The 21,685-nt window shown below is 35.8% G+C and overlaps 1 protein-coding gene and 1 long non-coding RNA gene across 4 annotated transcripts; one reads left to right on the forward strand and one right to left on the reverse strand.

Moving 5' to 3' along the window:
• Positions 1 to 8,581: 8,581 nt before the first annotated feature.
• LOC126865667 (uncharacterized) lies at positions 8,582 to 18,335 on the reverse strand. Of its 2 annotated transcripts, XR_007689617.1 has the most exons (4): positions 18,127 to 18,335; positions 17,649 to 17,724; positions 12,846 to 15,874; positions 8,582 to 9,745 (listed from the first exon to the last, which is right to left on the reverse strand). It is a non-coding gene; the product is annotated as an uncharacterized LOC126865667 (long non-coding RNA). The 2 variants fall into 2 exon arrangements; XR_007689618.1 differs by lacking the exon at positions 8,582 to 9,745 and having other exon boundaries at positions 11,118 to 15,874; positions 18,127 to 18,333.
• A 78-nt stretch (positions 18,336 to 18,413) lies between these two features.
• Positions 18,414 to 21,597, forward strand: LOC126865652 (mitochondrial potassium channel ATP-binding subunit). Of its 2 annotated transcripts, none has more exons than XM_050618437.1 (10): positions 18,414 to 18,707; positions 18,799 to 19,123; positions 19,206 to 19,373; positions 19,467 to 19,880; positions 19,943 to 20,254; positions 20,333 to 20,556; positions 20,641 to 20,815; positions 20,888 to 21,066; positions 21,147 to 21,294; positions 21,371 to 21,597. In XM_050618437.1, exons 1-10 carry the CDS (start codon positions 18,652 to 18,654, stop codon positions 21,449 to 21,451), a joined length of 2,082 nt encoding a protein of 693 aa, XP_050474394.1. In that variant the 5' UTR covers positions 18,414 to 18,651; the 3' UTR covers positions 21,452 to 21,597. The 2 variants fall into 2 exon arrangements, with proteins under 2 accessions (XP_050474394.1, XP_050474395.1); XM_050618438.1 differs by having other exon boundaries at positions 18,802 to 19,123.
• The last annotated feature ends 88 nt before the right edge of the window (positions 21,598 to 21,685 follow it).

Here is a 21,685-nt window from a genome sequence, read left to right on the forward strand (position 1 = left end):
GAATTTTAATAGGTACATTAACGCCAGCGGAAGCTGAAGAAGTCGACGACGACGTTTACCTCGTTCTGCCTGTTTGTGGCGGCAAGTAAATCGACGCGATTTACGTGCCCTCCTTCTCGCGGTGGTTTAGTTTTAACATCATGTTCGATAATATGGATAGCAGGATGAGTGTGGATAATGGGGATAGGTAAAATTAGCGATTTGTAAATACAAATGGTGTTTGTTTGTCTATAAAATTCCTCCCCGTTTTGTGATTTATACACTGTACAAATATGTAGGCAAATTAATATTTTTAGAAACACTATGAAGGAAATGGAACCTTAGCAGAAATTTATTTAACCTACGCCAGATATTATAGTGAGTATTCCAGTTTCGATATTTTATGTATCTTTGCATTTTATATGCATTCTAGTGATTCATTAATTTTAATGATTTCTATCTAGCCATTTATTAATATATTGTAATATATAATATATTTATAATATATTGTTGGATAAAAATTTGGAATAATCGAGTCTATAAATCTTGTACTAATTTTGATGTTAGTTAAATATTTATTTTAGTAATTTAATTGTAGAAATAATTATAGAAACACTTCATGTAGAGAAGAATGCTTCGCTTCGAAGTAATTTTAATAATTTCGTAAGTTTTTGTATCTTCCAATTACAATAGAAGCAAGCTTAACATACTAATTAACAGTATAAATCTTTCTACGAAACTGAAAATGTGGCCCACTTATGTCATTCCCTGACGCTGTCATTCTAATTGCAAAACCGATATTACGTTGATACGTATAATCAGCATATAATAAAATTTAATATATTCCAGACCCAACAGGGAAATCCAACGTTCTACCATTTACGCAATGAATATTCAATAATTAATAAAAGTCTCTGATTTTTTTTTTCAAAAAACTTGAAAACACGATCCGACTGTATCAATTCGAAGCACCGTATTGCTTCAATCATAAAATCAATATTATATTTGTACGTATAATTGATTTTTTTAAAGTGCTTTTCAATGTGACTCGGCCTGTTCATTTTTCCATTATGGGAATGTTACTAAAATGGACGAATATTTAAAATACCGTGGTCAGGCTCGATGGGTTTCAGAATTATAGTTCCGCCAATAAAAACGCTTTTTTCAAGAGATATTGCAGTTTCATTCTTGTTTCGAAGCGAAATAATAGGGCTGTATATGTATACGACGCCATAAAAATGGCAAAAATTATTTTGTGCAGCTATTAATCGTGTAAAAACGGATAAACATATAATGATCTACCATTTTTCGATTCTACTTTCCTATATTTTATCAGTATGAAAATAGTTTCACTAGTTTAATCGAGAAAGTAACAGTTTCAGATCTTTTAATATCGCAATTTATTTCTTCGTTCCAAACTAACTGCCAGTGAACACAAAATACGTTTTAAATTTCTTTCTTTAGTTAAATCGATCTTTAGCTAATAGCAACGGGATTTTATTTGTTGTATCAAAAAATCATGTCGTATAAATAAGTTAAATGTTCTTTTATTTAAACAAACTTCAATCCCGTATTTTCATCTTGCAACTGAATTTATTAATAATACACTGGATATTCCAACGAACTCAAATGGTTCCCTATCATATCAAACGCAGCGTACACTTCTAACCAAATTAAATCCTCTTCTATATAATTAAATATCCATTCCCTATTTTCACTTCCTATTTTTATCCCAACTACTCTTACTCCAATAATTTCTTCCTTATATTAAATTTCATTTACTAATAATAAATTGAAAATTTCTACAAACCGTTTCCCACCAACCACTCAACACGATAAAAACCTACCATCCCCAAGTGTTGCACGCAACCGAATAACAAACCGTGCAACAAGACACGCAAAAGAGCGGAAGAAATTTTTGCATGGACCAACGTGTGCAGACACACGTACTCGCCGATGCAAATTACAAAAGTTGTACAGACTCTAATTTAATCGAATCGTCGTACGCCGTCGTATATCTCGTTTCGTTGGAATATTTTACAAACTACCCTCCGCGCAACACCTCCACCATGAAAACGTATTACAAAATTTTCTATCGCATTTAATCGATGATGATTGGGATCTGACAGGCGTGGCTGTGCCGTTTTTCCACGAAAATTCTTCCACTTTGAAATTTCCACGGGGATAATTTTCCAGTTGAAAATGGACGAGAAAGGGGTGGTTATCGGAGTGACACGGCGGCGTTCTCGATTTTCGAAACGCGCCCACGGCCCATTGAACGTCCCGACCGCAGCGTAATACGGACGGGTGTGTAAAACATTACAATTATTATTGCACGATTGATAAAGTCTGCATATAAGCTTAACACGCGACCGCGGCGAATTACGCTTTTCGCGAGCCGCCGCCGCCGCCGCAAACGCGGACAACCGTTTGCAGTGTGCCAACGTTGACAAATTTGCGACTCAATCACGTGTCAAATATTTAGTATGATTAATAATCCTTCATCGACACCGATGGCCGGTGTCTTTCTCCGCGTGGAAGTTATTATATTTCATCTGCTGGTGCTGGTTGACGCTCCACAAATATCGGCACTTCGTGTTTGAAGTGACTAAAATACGCGCATCGCTGGATCGTTAGAAGAGTCGCATAACGAGAGAAGGTACATTTTTGTGAAAATTGGCTCGAAGTAGTAGGTCGTTAATGGGCCAGTCTTTTCTACCTTGAAATCTAATAAGTCACTTTCATAATTAATCGTTACAAATAATTCGAAATTGTCGATTTTTTGTACGCGTTGTTCTCCAACTATACGGACGATATTGTTTGATTTAATATAGTTTTCGTGCCAAAGCATAATTTGATCGTGTTGTTTTAGGATTCTGTTCTTTCTATGTTTCTTTCTCCTTATGAATTTATAATTCTCTCTTATCCGTTATTGATAACAGAAACATATTCACTCAAATATAGCCATAAAAGAGACATAATAACGTACTGATGCCTAAGACCAATTTCATCCTCACAAAATATACGTATCATTTTATTACTTGCTAAAATTTTCAACTACCTCTCAGAATGTCACTTATCGTTTAACTCATAACCGTCGAAAAATACGCATTTAAAGTACAATATTGTATACGTGTACGAAACATCGAGAGTAGAAAGTTTAACGACATGACTGTCCCGAAAGATTGATCTTCCACACCAATTCTTCCACAACATAAAACCGTCACAAAGCCCCTAATCTTCCTCTTTCAACCTCATAAAAAAAAAAAAAAAAAAAAAAAGAAAGGAGGGAAAAGAGACACCGGTAACCAACAGAATCGAAGCAGAGCAGCCCTTGCAAAATATTACTCGGTCAGATCCGGACGAATTAGCGCGTTCGAGGGTGAGAAGCAATAGAATAATCATGCGAGACGTTAACCTGTTAGAGCATTAGTGGCGCATGATAGGCGCTGCGGGTGGCGTCACAATGAAATGAGAGTAGCTGCGGGGATACGGATGAAATAGATTGAGAGAGAAGAGAAGAGAGAGAGGGAGGATGGTTGGGAGTAAAACAATTAGGGCTGCGTCGACGTACACTCGACCGAGCACCCCTCGTCGTACTCGGCAACCCCCGCATTAGGGGCGTCCTTCGGCCTTTGCCGACGCGTTCCTACTTCTGCCGCGTTGCTACGCCCAATATCTGGCCGCGTGTGTTGCTTTCGTGAAAATTCACCGCGATCGTCCACCGTCACAACTCGTTTCACGAATATTTCCTGCCCACCGATTGATTTTCGTGAAGACTTACCGATTCGTTTCGTCGGTGGAGATTTGGCGAGCATCGATTCAGATTGACGAAGATTCGGTTAGGTATTGTTGGAGCAGATGATTCTCGTGCGACAAGGTTGTTAGGTTCGCATGAAATACGTTGCGTTGGTTTTTAGTGCGTTGCTTTGTTTTAGCGAGTTGCTTTGTATTTGCTGATTAGACTGCGGATTCTCGTACATATTCGTTTTTTTACGGTGAGAGGAAAAGAAATAGAACTATGTAGAGATAGTAATCTCTTCTCGTCTACCAAAATTTCGACGAGAAGATAAATTTGTCATAAACTTATAAAAAGTCTGTCGATGATTAATAAGTAAACTGACGATGTTTGGGCTATTTTATACTTCTACGCAGGTAAGTGAAGAGACGGAAATTTTATAAAGAGTTTTATCTACCCGATGGTATAATATGATGGTACAATTATATGGTGTTATGAATATAATTAAAGAAATGGAAGTCGAGTACAGATTTTATTTTACCTAGTGAATATTACTATAAGTGGATAGTTTATTTTAGGTATATTTTCCCGTATATATTTCTGCACCTTTAAATTTACGATAAATGCACAAACGTCTTCAGTTTGCTAATAATTATTATAGGTGAAGCTTGTTCTCGATAAACTTAACACGAATTAATAATAAATGGTGTAACGACTGTACTCGGTATTGCATAGGTTTCCATCCGTCGGATACAGATGTTTCACGTTCCACATAAATCTTTGTAAATCCACTTCCATAGAATATCTCTTTCTTTAGAAATAAACATGAAAAATATTAAGATATTTCAGAAAATACTTATTACATCGGTTAGGTATGTGTTCGAGTTACTGTGGAACTATTTATTGAAATGGGGAGAATCATATATTGGTGCGTTATTCGAAAGATCTTTTCACGCTGACTACGATAGTTTATAATTCGTTTATGCCACTATTGTTTGTTAAATCTTGAGAAATTACACGTTTGAGATACGCGAAATTTTTTTTATACGCTTGTACGATACGTCATACGAAATACTGAACATTGCATTTTGTTATTTTTATTCAGAGTCTTAACGTAAGATAATTTTAACGAAAGGTATAAATAAAAATACCAATAACATTTTTTAATCTCGTTAACGTTAAGAAATCGACAAATTCACTAGTAAAATGAATATCTACGAAGCTCTACAGTCAATAGAATAAGAATGAGAACTACACATTTGAAGATGGACAGTGAAGATACTACGATACCGTGTTAATCGCACCCAAAAGTTTCAGATGATTAAATTTGCGCCAAAAAACAAAATCCATTAATCAAAAATTCTCATCAAATCCCCTTTAAGCGACAAATCCATGCTTGGAATTTCAGGATCTACCCATGCCCATATAACAGCAAATAAGCAAATATTCCAAAAACCCAAATTTCCGCTAAAAGAAAATTCCATTAACCCGGAATTCTCATCAAATTTCCCTCAGACTACAAATTCGCCTCTGAAATCCCAAAATCTACACCAACAACGCCAATATCATCAAAACCGAGGAATTCCCGTCAAATTTCCCTCCAACGACACCGGCTCGTATCGTCCAACAACAACCCTTTCTCCGCGTCCACCTATCGCTCTCTCGAAAAATGACTGGAAACACGTTGATTCTCGAACAACCCTCGAAATTCCTCGAGAATGAAAAAGGGGCTAACGTTGGTAAGAACCGGAAGGTACACAGGCCTCGTTCGAAGAATCATATACGGCACAAGGCTACTCTATATTTTCGCAGCCAAGTAATCGGAAACGGCGAGAACGCGTTTCGATGAACATGGAAACAAGTTGCGCGATACTCTCGTACAGTGTCTCTCTCTTTTCCTCTATTAAACGGAAGCTGGCGAAGAGAAAATGGAGAAAAAGACGAACGAGAAGAGAAGCATGCAACGATGCATTTATCGATCCGTTTGGCTTCTTTTCGCTCCTCGCTTGTCGCATTTAATTCGCTAGAAAATACTTGATGTGCTTGGGGCACTCTTTTCAGTTTAAAACTGCATCGCGTTTAATTCGAACAACAGCGAGAAATGGCGCGGCAGCATGCAGCCTCTCGGAAAATCGAAGTGGAAAACTTCGCAATTAGTCCCCCCCCCCTCCCTCCTCCCACCTATCCCCTCCTCCCGCGTCTATCATTCTGTCTTTCTCTTTCTCCATCCCCTTTTGCGTCCCAAACCTGCCGCCCCCTCCCCGACGTCTTTGTCGATGGTAGACGGAGTAATTAAACGTCGTCTAATTAAACTCCTCATAACATTTTTATAAAGTTCCGTTCACCTGAATAACCTACGATTAAAGGGACCAGTGTCTCTCTATCTTCTTTTCGCTGAGCAAATTACTGATAACGTGTCTTTGCCTCGCTGTATCGTATTATATTCTATCTCTTTGTTCGTTCTTATCAACTGGCGTCCGTTTGAATTAATTGAATTACGCGTTGCTGCAACATGTTATAATTATTGATATTCGATAGACTAGCTTTTGACGGTGGAATGGCTGGCTGGCTGGCTGTGTGGCCGTAGAAGCTTTGAAATGACGGAGGGTAATGGTATGTGAAATAGTGTGATGGAATTGGTAAATGGAGGATTTGTTCTGGATATTGTTGCGACATTAGATGGTATTAAAGGGACATTCTTGATCGTATATATCGTGGCGATTTGTGGATATAGTGGAGTAAATTATGGTGACGGAGAATTGTTTAGAAATAGTAGTAATCTGCTGCTAATTGTTGAATTGTGAAAGATAGATTTTTTTTTTTTTTTTAGTATTATTGATATTATCTATGTTAGCATCTTTGGATGATCCTTTTTAGGATACTTTTACTTATTGATTTTCATTTATGAAGCGTTATATAATTTAGTATTTTTATTCTTAATCCGTTGATCTATACATTCCGAAAAATGCAATAAAATTACAAGATTATAAGATGTAATGTATCTCCATCAGTTTTAGAGTGGCGAAAAAATGATTCAGGAAAAAAAATTTGATTTAGGAAAAGCGTACGATATCTAGAAATATTATAATATCGCAGCAATAATTGTTTTAATGGTGGAAGAGCTTTAAAGACTTCAAAGTCATTTTCTTTCACTTTTTACGTGCTACGCCACGTACATTCCTATCTTATCTTTTAACTACCACGATTATCACCTCCATTATTTCTCCCCTTTTTTAAATTGATCATACGTGTTACAACAAGTACGAGATTATTAACAATAATTCGTAAAAATTACTATATATGGTACAAAAATTATATTTAAGAAAATTCTAGAAAACGTAAACGTAATATAACGTAAATATAACGAAAGAAATTAAGCATATGAAAAATAATAATATAAATTAAACTTGTAGTAAAAAATGGAGCCATATTGATCAACTCCATAAACTACAGAGAAAAATAATAATTACACGTATTATTTTTTTAAATTTAGTTTGCAATCTACAATTATTTATACTGCCTGCTTGTGATAAATAAATTCCTCAAAGTAAATCCGCTGTTCTTTTTAAATGAATACTAATTATGTATTTATAGATTCAACTATGCAAAAATGCAGTTGATAAATTTGATTTTTGGGGGGCTCAAATATTAAAAACATTCCTCGATTAAACGATTCGATATTAATATGATATTATCTACAAATTATGTATGTACAAAATTGTTAAACATGCAACTTTAATTAATTAATAATAACCTTTAAACATAATTAAAAAGAAATCTATTTCTCGCACAATCTGCTTATGAATTAGTTCGCATAATCAAGCCATTCGCGTGGCGTTGTTTTCCACGAAAATTTACAAAGGAACAGAAGAAATAAAGGACGACAACGATCTCGACTAAAAAATAGGAAATTTCGTACAGGTACACGCCACATATTTTTACCATGCACGCTTCGGGAGCACAATGTACTTTGGCCAGGAATAAAAGAGGAAATGTGTGTCTCTCTTTTTCTTTTTTCTCTTTTTCTTTTTTTAATTCCCTTTCCCAATTATACGCGCAAGCATACGAAATAGAAATCGGTTAATTAGCGTGAAAAATGCCCGGTAATACCGGCGCTGCTTTTAGCTTCGAGCCGGTGTACGAGAAATTTAGTAAACAAAAGAAGATTTAAGCATCTTCTGCGTCGCTCGAAACAATTTGGACCCCGCCGCATTTATGGAATAATTTCGGGGAATCGAGCCAAATTGTAGGATTAGCTCGAGTATCGTGTAATTTGGTATTTTCGTTGAATGCTGAACATATGAACAATAATGAATTTCTCTTTAATATTATTAGAGTTGTGATGGATCTCTGAAATTTATTTATTTTATTTTGTTATGTAACGTAATTGATACGTGCTTGGACAATTTATTTCTCTCGAATAATCTTTGGACTTTTGTAGATTTAATCGTTTCTATTATAGCTAACAGTATCATAGAGAGTAGAAGATTTATAGATTTGTAGCAGTGAAATATCTAAATTACGTAAAATCGAGATTAGAATAAAAATCGAATTATTAATAAAACGTCAATCAAAAATGCTATTCATAAATAGAGAAGGTGATAATAAAAGAAAAAAAAACAATAGGAAAAACGGTCGAATAGGCACTCGCAAGTATAGGTATTCAAAGAAATTAAATTACTATTAATTAATATTATTAATACTACTAATTAATATTAAGTATTCAAGTACATACTAAATTTTCAAATATATAATTTTTTGGATGTTCGAATGTTCAGATATTCGAATATTTAAATGTCTAAATGTCTGAATCATGCGAACGTTTGAATATGCATCGAAATTCCAAAATTATCTAATTATTTAAATGTTATACAGTTCCTGTTCAATATTAAATTTCTAAGCAATCGCTTCAAGCCTCCTGATTATTTTTATAAAAAGATCCTGATTATATCTATAAAAAGTTTGAGACATTTTCGCGTACCAACTAATTCGGAGGACGAAAACATCAGTTCAAAAGCTAATGGTTTTCTCGTCTTGAGTATCGTAGATCGAAATGGCGAACCTAACCAGAAGGGCCAAAGTAGTGATACTATATTTTTAAGTTAATAGCCGTATGAGAGAAGTTGATCGATTTTCAGACCTAACCCATAAATCCGATTACAAGAACAGATTTATTTTGACTAGAGCACGTGACCCAACAAAAACGTTCGCACCCTTAATCTGTCTTCTTTATTCGAATCGAAAATGCAACACCTGCTTGCGACAGAACAGATGCATTTACCGCAACAGATTATCATTCGTTCATAAAGGGACCTGTCATTCAGCCGGATATAGAGTCACTTTATTACTTTTCATAATATATTCCAGGGCACGAGCTTGTCTCCCCTCGTTTTTACGAATACCTACCCCTATTACTTAATTTTGAATCTCCTTGTTTGACTAATTGATATTTATCTATGATTCGTTAGTTCATTCTTTTCGTAAAGTATTAAAAATTGTTACCAAATTTTAATTTGTTATTCGTATTATTCATAGTAAATATTTTAGTTTTTACCGAAGATAATAATATTAGGAGATAACAGATAGCTAAGATTTTCATCAAAATCGCACTATACACAAGTGTATGTTAATAAATATCCTCTTTTCCCAAAGGAATAATATAAACCGTTAACTAAACAAAGACCAAAAAAAAAAAACGCAGAAATCCAAATCAATAAAAGGCCAAAATCAGATAAAGCATCGTATCCGGACTGTACAATTTTTGATACGAATGTGACTTTTCCGGGGTATTTCAGGTCGTTAAAGCCGAAGATCATTTTTCACGGTAATGGACCGTTTCCAAAACTCGGCCTTATGAACAGTTAGCCGATACAGATCTTACCTATAGAAATCCGCGTAAGATCGTGACCATAGAGGGCGGTAAACGCAAGAACAAGAAGCCAATACCAATGCTCCAAATGTCAATCTCTGCCAATGCCAAATGCTCTCTGTATGATCACAGCCTTCCGATCGATCGCCTCGCAGCATCTTAAAAATAAAAAATAACCCAAACATAATCCGATACTCACGATTCAAATGCATACAACAGAGTAAGCCATACAGTGGATTAAAAGTACGAAATTTAAAAAAAAAAGGTATCGTCAAAATCCACGAGGACGTCACTCATCAACAAACAAGCCGAAATTTGTTACGCTTTGTTTCCATGAAAAATGGCCCACATTTTGGGCTTGAGCGTATTCAAAGACTCCTAAAAAGTGTCATTCTAGCCGAATATTTCGCAATGCGCACATTAAACCAGAGTTCCAAAGTTAGCTATCACAATACACGGAAGAATAGAATTTGCCAAAATTTTATTTACATTCATTCAGCCGGCCACCCCACGATAAACCTATATCCCAAATATTATCTTCCTGGTGGCAAGAATCAGAATTCTAATTGCGTGGAGAGCCGCTAAATCGTCGTGGTATTAACTAAATCCGGGTCGATACAGGGAATCGTGCGATATAAATCGTCTGTGCCACCCAATGGTTTCGCGTACTAATATCGCTCATAATTTATAGCCGTGACCCTGCGTGTTTATCGAATCGAAGGAGGGTCGTTAAGGCTGTCGTACGCTGGATAGAACCGCGAAAATCGTACGTTCGACGGTGACCTTCCCGACCAGAAGCCATAAGTCAGCCGTTAAGCCATCGCAAACGATGATGACGCGCCTACCAAACTTGAAATAATGCGTCGAATGGAGAGAAAAATATAATATGTGCCGTGTACGTGGCGCGCCTACTCTGTTTGCTAAATATTTGGGGATGACCGGGCGCGAAAGCAATAATCGTTTCGAGAAAATATTATCCGGTTCCGTCGTCGCGTTCACAAGGTGGGAGAACGATAATATTCGCGTGCCGTGGGTGGTGGCACGATTGTAATAATACGCGGTTATTGAGGAGAATTTGGAACTTTGTAATTTCAATCCATCGAGGATCGGATCTTTTCAGATCTTAAGAAAAATTTGTTTCACCAATTTACAGTAGAAAAATATGTTTCCTGATGTTTCTGTAAAGAAGACATAATATTCGAAAACTTTAAGCTAATTTGGCTGGAACTAAACACGCTTTTTGCTTACAATTTGTAATTAGATAATAATTCGTAATATACATCATTGTGTAAATACGATATTAAGAATTAAGGGTTAAAAATAATTTGAAGAGAGTTTTCTAAGTAGATTTTTGAAGTATTGATTTTTCTAGTCCTCTATAACAAATGTATGCAGATTTAACAGAGAAAAATTATAATAATTTCACTTTATATTTCTGGTTTATTTGATAGATTAATTGTAAATTTTGTAGAGTTAATTAATACATTTAGCTATGAACTATAGTTGAGTAAATTGGTTAAAATCTATGACTTTGAATTTCACAGATCGATATATTTATGACAAAAGCAATACGACAAAAGGTAAACAGTTAAATAAACTATTAACGAATATGTAAAACCCCTGGAATGATCACTCAACGACCGTAAAGATTCTGGACGATAAATGAACACGAACAAAAGATTAAGAAGGTTTGATAGGTAAACATTCTTTTGTCATAAGATATTATTATAACCATAGAACTAAAGAAGATATCTATCGCATATTACTGGAAATTATTTCGTACTGGTTTTAAAAAATTCAAACAGAATTCGAGCATTTCATAACAAAACCAAAGTTACCTTCGCCGATGTATTAAAAAAGAAAACAATAATTTTCATAAAGCTTAATCTTCGAGGGAAGTAAATTTCCTCAAAATCGACGACACTACATCCCTTTTATCTCCATTTATGAAAAACAATCGTAAATCAAAATTCATGCCAGATTAAATAAAATCAAATTAGACCAAACAATCTTCGGAAAGAAATATTGATCTGATTCCGGAGAGACCGAAATCCCGTTCTGTTCCCGGGAACTTGTTCCTATAAAAAGTCACGACAATGGCGGAACACTCAGTTTTCTTGGACTTTCCCTTGCTTGGTTGCTCTTGGGGTAGCGGATAAATGGCTACCTCGTTTCTTCTACACCCTTGAAGTTGATTGTATCACGGACCAGGGCTTGGAACGGGGGATAGGGGGTGAGGGATGGAAGAACTGTTGAAAGAAGGGACAAAGGAGCACCAAGCAAAGGATGCGAAAAACACTGGGAGATGAAGAAGACAACGTTGACTCGCTTGAAATTACGATACAGCCCCGGCTGGTCGCGTGTACACACGCCCACCAAACTTTCTCGTTACATTACGTTAATTGCGTATTTAAGCTTCTCCGATATTAAACTTAATTACATCGTATTATATTGCTCGCGTGGGGGGAAGAAACGATTCACCTTGAACGGGGATCATCCTCCCGGGTAAGCGAAGTACCCTTATTGTACAGTTGCTGCACTTGTTTTTACAATTACGCGATTGTTTCGCCAACTTGAGGGAAGTTCGTCAATGTATCTGCCATAATATCGTATTATTTTAAGGGAAGTTTGGATGGAACGAGAGAGAAGATAGTATTCGAGCGTCTTGTGTTTGAACGTTCAAATTTAAATCCGTTGTATTTATGGTGAATCTCCGATTTTCGATTCTCTTTTCCCCTGTGGTTATTTCGCTGTTAAAAATATAAGGATACTTTCGGTGGAAATTTTTGGTATTCACTTTTTCTCCTCTTAATAACTGTTATAATTTCTAATATTAATATACTTGAAGTCGTATTTCTTAATATTCTATAGACACCGCTATCGTCATTAAACAGTTCAACATTATAGAATTTTACCTGGAACTATCAAAGCATCCTTAAAACATATATATTATAAATACAGTATTGGAGCGGTACGTCTTTTATATTTTTGTTCCACTTGTACCGTAAAGACTAATTTAGATTTCCTTATTGAAACCATGGGCACTCCCTTTGATCATATTATTGCTTAAAAATTGTACGTGTATTTCATTTAAATTACTTAAGAAATAGTCCATCGATTAGTTACGTTAAATAATTATAATCAGTTATATGTGTATCAGAAATAATCACAAAGCGTGATGTATAAAAAGAAGATACATAATCATAGATATATACACAGGAAAATATAAATAAATATATGTTCGTTGCCTCGACTTACCGATCGAAAAATATTCCACCTTCTACAACCACCATATCTCGATTTCCATCATCATCACACCCTCGTTTCATCGAATAAAATCCAGACACCCTGTAAACAGGTCCATCGTAATTATTCACATGGCTAGGGACAATATAGAACCAGGTAGCTGGAAAACAATATTTCTAACGCGTTCTGGAGCAAAATGGCGGGATATTTAACAGCAGCGCGCGAAGAACGCGCAACAACCAAATTATCATCTTTCCTGTCGCAGAATAAGGCGATTTGCGAAACCGGGCAAAGTGAACACCGACGAACCATTCTACGGCGACATTGTCTGCGTCTGTCGTCGCTTGTGTACGTAGCTTAACGCCCACAATATCGGGTTGCCGAGCGACCCGCCGGCTCTACGGGGAAAATTTAATTTCAGCTGACAACATCCTGTTTCGCTACACACTGTGCTCAGCATTCTACAAAATCGCATGCGAGACGATACGGACAGGATGGTAAGCAAGCCTTCGACGACGATGACTCCAGATTGGTTGTAGGTTTCACGATCGATGACCATTCCACATCGTTTTTGTTTCCTTCTTGATATCGAGTTTATAGCCTTTCTTTTTAGTTTTCGTTCTTTGGGAATATAACATTCGTGCACATTCAATAATTTTATTCCTATTCTCCTTCACGTTTGTATTATATCTCTTCGGATATCTTCTTCTTTTTATAGGAATATTTTATAAAGCTTTTTAAAAAGCGTGGAATATAAGGAAAACAGTAAAATTATGTCAGATACTAAAACAAAATAGTTTAAATACTCTCTATATTTTAAGGATATCTATTGAAATATAAGGTCCATTTTGGGCCATACAAATCCGAGGAGAACGGCAGGTTTAAATTGAATTAATTGGATAATAAAAGAGATCGAATACCATGAAAGAAGTGAGAGCGTTTGAGGAATTAAGATGTTTGATCGAATAACGCAAAAATAATTTATCTGCATCCATATTTTTGCATTTCTACTGCCATTTGTACTACCGAACTTCGATAATCATAAAAATACGAGCTAAAAGGCCGAAAACGATACTCCATAAAAACCAAGAATATCATTTCTCCATCCTCGCCGCTTAAACGTAAGCAATCTTATTATATTTCTCTGGTGATTTAACAAGACTCGCTAGTTCCTTCCGGTAACGAATGCTTTACAATACCAAACAGTTTATCCGCAACAATTTTTCGACATGCCGGTCGTGTACGGATGGTGTATCGCCGTGAAACACGGGGACGAGTTGGGCATTTTCCAGCGGCAACGCCACCACCACTAAGCATCACCGGCAGCCGCCACCACCGTCGATCCTCCGACGAAAGCCACGACACGGCCTGTGCATACAAACGGTTCCACGGTTCGCCGTGAGCAAGCCTGGGCCGGCGTTCGAATGCGTGCAACTCGCACGAGTGGAAAATACCTCAGAAGCTGAGGATGGCTACAACCACTATTTGTTCTAGTCTAGTCTCGCTCGGATCGCGTAGCCACCCAATTTCCCCTACTCTACCTCTGGCAACCGATCCCTCGTCCTGTTCCAACACGCTTTGTCTCGCCTCTCCGTCTTTCCGTCTAACCCCCTTGAGTAACCCTCGCTCGGTGCACGACCCTTTCCTCATTTCCTCCTCTCCCTTTCTCGCCCTTTCTACCACTCTCCTCTATTCCTCCACGCGCTGCCTCTCTCGCGTGTCCGTCATCCTCTGGTTACTCTTTTAGCCAGATCCCCCCCCCCTCTCTCTCTCTCTCACTCTCTCACTCTTCTCCAACCCCGCGACCCACCCCAGTTTCACCAGTCGTCCCTCCTCTCCTTCCTCGTCTCATCCTCGCTGCTGTTCCGTTCGTTACTCGTTCCCCACTCGTCCCTACTAGTTTCGTGCGTCTATTTATCCACCTAGCGGTATGATATTACACCCCGGGGCACACTTTGGCATTCCCCCACGCAGCCACGTCGGCGGTGGCACCCCTGACGCACCCTCTGCTCGAGCCACGCCCAATCGTGGCCCACCGAACACCTCCCGTACAGCAGCCAGTCCATTGGCCCACGCTGACTTTGCGTCATCGCCACCCCGGCACTTGCACCGCGTGTTTCACGGATACGCCACCGCCACACAGCCGCCGCTACCGCTTGCTACCACCGCTGCCACCGCCGACGCCGTCGTCGCGCGCGCGACTCCACTTTGCCGGCTGATTGCGAGGGCATCGGCTCGCCGACAGAGACCGCCGAAAGGACCGAGGAAGAAAAGGAACAGGCTGGATATACCGGGAGAGTATCGAGAAAACGGGGCGAGGGCTAAAGGGAGCGGGGGAAAAAACGAGAGAGCGGACAAAGGGAAGTCGAAGGCGGAGGAAGAGAGCCGGAGAATGGCGTTGTGGAGCTCTGGTCGCTCTAGCGAAGAGGGTGTTGAAATTTAGGAGGCTTCATTTGGACCATTCTTTTACCGTCGCTGTATCGCGCGCCGTAGTTATTACGCTTATACTGAAATTTTTCCCTTTCTTTTTACGTTTTTTGTCTTCCTTTTCTTCTTGCTTTATGTTTCTTTCTTTTGTTTCTACCTCGTCTTCTCTTTTTGGGGTGGTCGCATTGGAACGAAGAGTTGCAGGCGGATGTTTCCGAAGACGAAGAGGTTAAGGGACTCTCTTGAATTGAGCGCGTTGATCGTGTGTAACCGAGAGCTTCTGTCTTCTCGCCTTCCGACTCGGAATCTGGGTTAAGAGGCTGACCTCGAGCCTCGATGGCTTTTGTCGAAGAAAGTGTTTTAACGCGCCACCGACCGCCCATGCTCTGCTCGCCTCTCACAAGTTTCGATTCGTTAAAGATGGAATAGCAACCCCGGTGGAATCGAGGCTTTTATGAGCGGAGCTTCGGAATATTTGTTTGTTCGACGCGTTTCGCTCGATTGTGCTCTCTTTTTTATGAATCGCAGCTTGCAAATTACATATCCATGAATTGATTTAATTTTTCCCTTAGCAAACAAGACTCTCATCATACAAGATCAATTTTTCACTGTTCCTGCAATATAATGGATGTTGTATAAAATTATAATTAAATTTAATTATAATCGATGTTATACATAGAAATTAAGGTCAAGCGGAGTAACCATACTTTAGTTGATTGTTTATCAAGAGATTCAAATATTTAATAAATAGTAAAATATTCCTGTCATTTCCTACGTTTGGCGAAACCTTTGTATTTCTTCTGATATTACATTTAACGGGGTGCTCGGACTCATGATTATGTAATTTAGAATACTTTAATATGCTTACTTTAATATATACTTTAATATACTTATACATACATGCACTTTCCAAAAATCTTATTTCATCCATATTAATTCCGTACTATTCTCTAGAAATTCTCCATAAACTTATGTATTCACAACTAAATAAAATTTCAATAATAGAGATTAAAGTATATATTTCTCCTCGTTCTTTTATCAAAGAGAAGATAAACTATTTCGCCCTTAGACGATACTAAAAAACGGCAGAAGCACCAACAGAAAATAATACGGCCGTTTAAAACGTTGAAGAACCGAGAGTGGAAGAACTCTACGCCTACGAAAATCAAAAGCGTACTTGGGCCGCACATCCACGAACGTAACGAGCCACTCTTCGACTTATCTCACCGAAGACACACGGTTTTTCTAACGGATAACAACGGGGAGCCGTTGTTCCCTGTGCGTTATGCAGAAAGCAGCAGCTTTGATCAGTATGGTAATGCATCGGCCCCATGAAAAAGCTCTGAAATTGCGACTCGTTGCGAGCGTTGGATGAGGAGCAGGCGAACCAGAGAAGAAGGCCGAGATTTAGGGTGAACAGTTGAGCCTCGAAAGGCCTAATCGTCCCGGCAGCCTCTTTGTACGCAAAGTTAATAACGTGTATTTATGTATTTGCCACGTTTAATTGCCTGTGCGGCTATTACATTCGCTCTGAAATGCTCGCTCCCGCCTTGAATACACCGCAGAGGGTAGTATTAAGTACTTGCTCGAGTGTTCAGCGAGTCTGGCAATGACACGAGATCTTCGTGTACTGTACAGACCGGTTGCTGTTCTACCATTCCTCTTGTTAAATATCGATACTTTAAAATCTCCATGCAATTTTCCTTCTTTTGTGATCAGCAACTTCCCTTTTTTAATGAATGACGAATATCCTATTCGTAACTATGGGTTTGAATTAGGTCTATCAATTAGCTTCTACCTTAATATTGTCATTAAACTTGTCAAGTAACAGTGCTTTAAGGCCTCCTTGCAATTTCTTTTTCATAATCAGGACATTTATTTCTTGTTCGGACCAGATGTGGTTGCAGTTACTGTTGACTTGTTTTGGTAATTTGAATTTTTGAAAAATTCTAGTCTAAAACGGCCAGTTCTTCTACTATTCCTATTAAAGTTATTAAATATTGATAATTCTATTTGTTCTTTTTTTAATTAAAAATTTAATTTTGCAAAGCATTAACATTTTTTGCTAGTGATGATCACCTTTTTTATTGCAAATAACGAGTTCATTTTTTGGATTTATATATGTATGTGCATGTTATTCAGTATACTGTAAATATACTATATAAATAGTATTACCATGAAATTGTTATTGGAAATTACAATGTAATATTCTGCTGTTGCCTCAATAAATATTCAAATCGTTAGCTCTCGGTAGACTACAGTATTATATTGAAGAATTATTGTTTCAGTGGATGGATAAATTAATATCCACCAATATCTATTTGATTTGCTTAGAATGCGTAAATATAAATGTTATCGTTGAAGAATTATTGCTATAAATTAATTTACCTCTAACTTAATTGCAATATTGTTATTAAACCTTAATCGAAATATATCCTTTTTTATTTATCTAGGTGCAATTCATCTGTAAAAAAATCAAATATAAGCGCCATTTTGAATTACGATTTCAAAACAAAAAGAAGTATTTGGCAAAATACAAATAAAATATAAAACAGCATTTCGCTAAAGTATTTTCAATATTTCAAAAAATATATTTCCTTCGTGTTTTTAAGTTGTATATAGATTGAACACCATAAATTAATTTATAGGTTGCGACAAACTAACTGAAAGACTTGGCGCGTAAATCACGGTAGCCATCTTTTTACAAAATTAAATTCCTCTTATAGTCTACATTAAACACATCTTATTATGTTCATCTTCCATATTTCATTTATTTTTCGTAATTTATCACTAATATTGATAACACACCAGTATCATGGTATATGTTTGTCATTATATTGAATATAAGATTTAGATATCAACTTACTTTAAATTCTTTCTTCATTAAAAGAATTTTCATCAAAAGAATTCTACTGCAAACGAATTTGAAACACGACATACAATTCTAACTTTTGATTTAATACATCACTGTTGCTTCAGCATCATTCTATATTCTATCAGATTTTATCCACTATTTTCACTCGATTTTTACCATGTGTTCCATCACGAACAAGTTGTAGAGAGGCTATCAAAATTAACAGTACAGTAAGCGCTATCTAGTGACAAATTTGGGAAACAAAATTGTTGCAAGCGCTTTCAATATGGCGCTCCCCTTGGCACAGTATTAATTATCTTTGGTATTATGAATTTGGTATGAATGAATGTTTGTTAATTCATTAGGTAATAGCTGGTATTTGACTAGTCATCATGTTCCTAAAAATAAAAAATAAATGAAGAGTATTCTTTTATTGCTTCATACAAATTGAGACATGACAAGTATATCATAAAAAATAACTCGAATGCTAGTATATTTTATGGAATTAAATAACGAATAAAATAATATTTTACGAAAATGTCTATACTGAGGACTGTGTTATTTAAACATATTAATTATTCAAAATGTTCAAGGTATCATTCATGTTTTGTAATAAATTTTTCATATAATAACTCGTACTAATCTTAAATTTGTATTCAATGATTATAAATATTTTTGTTACAGGAGTTCCTTGTTATTATTTCTATCGAAACAAAAGGACAAACCTTTTAATCTAGCAAAACGAAAATTTAATAGTAGTATCAAAGAGCCTGTAAAAAATGACAATAGTGAATTAAAAAATTTCTCAACAGTTTTAAAATTTGGTTCAGGTGCTTTAGGTAGTATTGTATTAACATGCATGATAAAGTGTCATACTTCTGCTGTTGAAGGCAAAACGCTTAAAATTTTGGAAAATATTACAAAAGATAATAAAGAATTGACTTTGAAATGGAGAAAGTTTTTAGAATATTTGTATCCATATTTTTGGCAATTATTGATAGCTTTGTCAGTAAGTATTTGTGTACAATACATATGCATATATGGATTTTATATTTCTGTATACTTATGTAATTGTTAACTTTAACTTTTAGAGTGCAATGGTTGTTGCTGTATTAAATATTTGGATACCACAACACGTTGGAAATGTTATAAATATATTAACAAAGATCTGTCAAACCAAAGGAGAAGATAGCTTGAAAACTGTGCTATTACAATTGACAGAACCTGCATTTGCATTAGCACGTATGTATGTTGCACAAGTATGTAAATGTTTATCTGGAAAAAAGTATATTTTTTATACTATTTATAAAATAATTTAAATTGAAAAATTATAGGAAATCCCTTACTTTTAGGCACTTTTTACCTTTGTATATATTTATATGCTTTCACACGTGGGAGAAAGAATAGCTATGAATTTAAAGAAAGATGTATTTAAATCAATTATAATGCAAGACATCACGTTCTTTGATAAGAATCGTAGTGGTGAAATAGTAAGTCGATTAACCAGTGATATTCAAGACTTTAAAAGTACCTTTAAAATATGTATATCACAAGGCTTGAGAAGCACCACGCAAATTATTGGGTGTATAGTTTCTGTAATAGGGATTTCACCACAATTGACTGCAGCTACAGTGTTATCTTTGCCTACCATAATTCTTATTGGTACATTGCTTGGAAGAGGTTTAAGAAAATTATCTATGGAGGCACAGAATCAACTTGCTAAATCTTCAGATGTTTGTGAGGAAGCCATACAAAATATTAGAACGGTAATATCATGTATGATAATGATAAATTGTTTTAAATAATTTATAGCATATTATTTTTATAGGTGAAAGCATTTTCAGCCGAAGAAAAAGAGATAGAAATGTTCTGCAAAGAAACTACATTAGGAGCTGCATTATATGAAAAATTAGGTTTGGGAATTGCTTTGTTCCAAGGGGGGACAAATCTATTTCTCAATGGTATCTTACTTTGTACTTTATATTTTGGTGGACATTTAATGTCTACTGGGCAGTTATCTCCAGGAGATTTAATGGCGTTTTTAATGGCCACACAAACTATACAAAAATCTTTATCTCAATTATCATTGTTATTTGGATCGTATGTTAGAGGTGTTAGTGCTGGTGCTAGAGTTTTTGAGGTATATATACAATTTTGTTTTATATCAATACAATGAAAAGTATTCTTTATTTTATTGTAATCCAATCCCTTATTATAGTATCTAGAAATGCCACCATCACATCAGATGATTAATGGAGAAGTTATTACAGACCAATCCCTGGCAGGAAATATCACGTTTAAAGACGTAGAATTTAGCTATCCTACTCGTCAAGATCACATTATTTTAAAGAATTTTAACTTAGACATTCCTGCTGGGAAAACAGTAGCTATCGTTGGTTCTAGCGGTAATGGAAAATCAACGATAGCTGCTTTGTTAGAAAGGTACTTTGATTATCTTAGATTCAAAAATTTTTTTGATCATCAATTAGTCTACCAAATAATATAAAATAATATAAAATATTTCAGATTTTATGACGTTAATAATGGCTCAATTACAATTGATGGTAAAGACTTAAGATCGCTCAATGCTAGTTACCTCCGAGGTAACATTTTAGGGTATATAAATCAAGAACCTATTTTATTTGCCACTAGTATTATGGAAAATATACGATATGGAAAGCCGGATGCTACAGATGAAGATGTAAATACTGTTAAAATTAGAGGTTTATTAAAGTTATACTTCTACAGAAAAATTATTATTAAGTATTCTTAGGTCATTGAAGCTGCTAAAGAAGCAAATGCTCATGAATTTATTATGAATTTTCCGAGTAAGTACGATACGCAAGTAGGAGAAAGGGGAGCGCAACTTTCCGGTGGACAAAAGCAACGTATTGCAATCGCAAGGGCTTTATTAAAAAGACCTTCCATTTTAATTTTAGACGAAGCTACAAGGTAAGAATCATAAACAACAGTTATTGTAATAACTCTATATATTTGAACTGATTGTTTTAATTTTATACAATAACCTTTAGTGCGTTAGATTATGAAAGTGAACGAATTGTACAGAAAGCGCTAGACAATGTTACTCAAGGAAGAACAGTCGTAGTAATCGCTCACAGATTAAGCACGATTAAAAATGCTGACATTATTGTTGTATTGCAGCGAGGAGTAATCACGGAAGTACGCATTCCAATACAAAATTCCAGACATGACATTAAATTAAATTAATATATTTATTTTTACATCTTATTTTCAGATGGGTACACATACAGAATTAATTAAAAAGAAAGGCTTATATTACACTTTAGTAAACGAACAAGACAAAGCTAATGCATAATATTAGTGAAACTCTAAATCATAATACAATTTCTGAAATATTTATTTTGGAATAATAGGAATAATATTTGAGGACGTTGTATGAACTACCTCCGATTCTAATATATACATACACGCTTAAATATATATAATTTATATTTTCAAATATTTATCATTTTTTATCTTCATCTTTATACCTGCCATATTATTTATATTTTATATTTTATATTATTATATTTATATTTTTAATTTAATA

Source organism: Bombus huntii, chromosome 5 (genome assembly GCF_024542735.1).
Source record: "Bombus huntii isolate Logan2020A chromosome 5, iyBomHunt1.1, whole genome shotgun sequence".
NCBI classification, from domain to species: Eukaryota; Metazoa; Arthropoda; class Insecta; order Hymenoptera; family Apidae; genus Bombus; species Bombus huntii.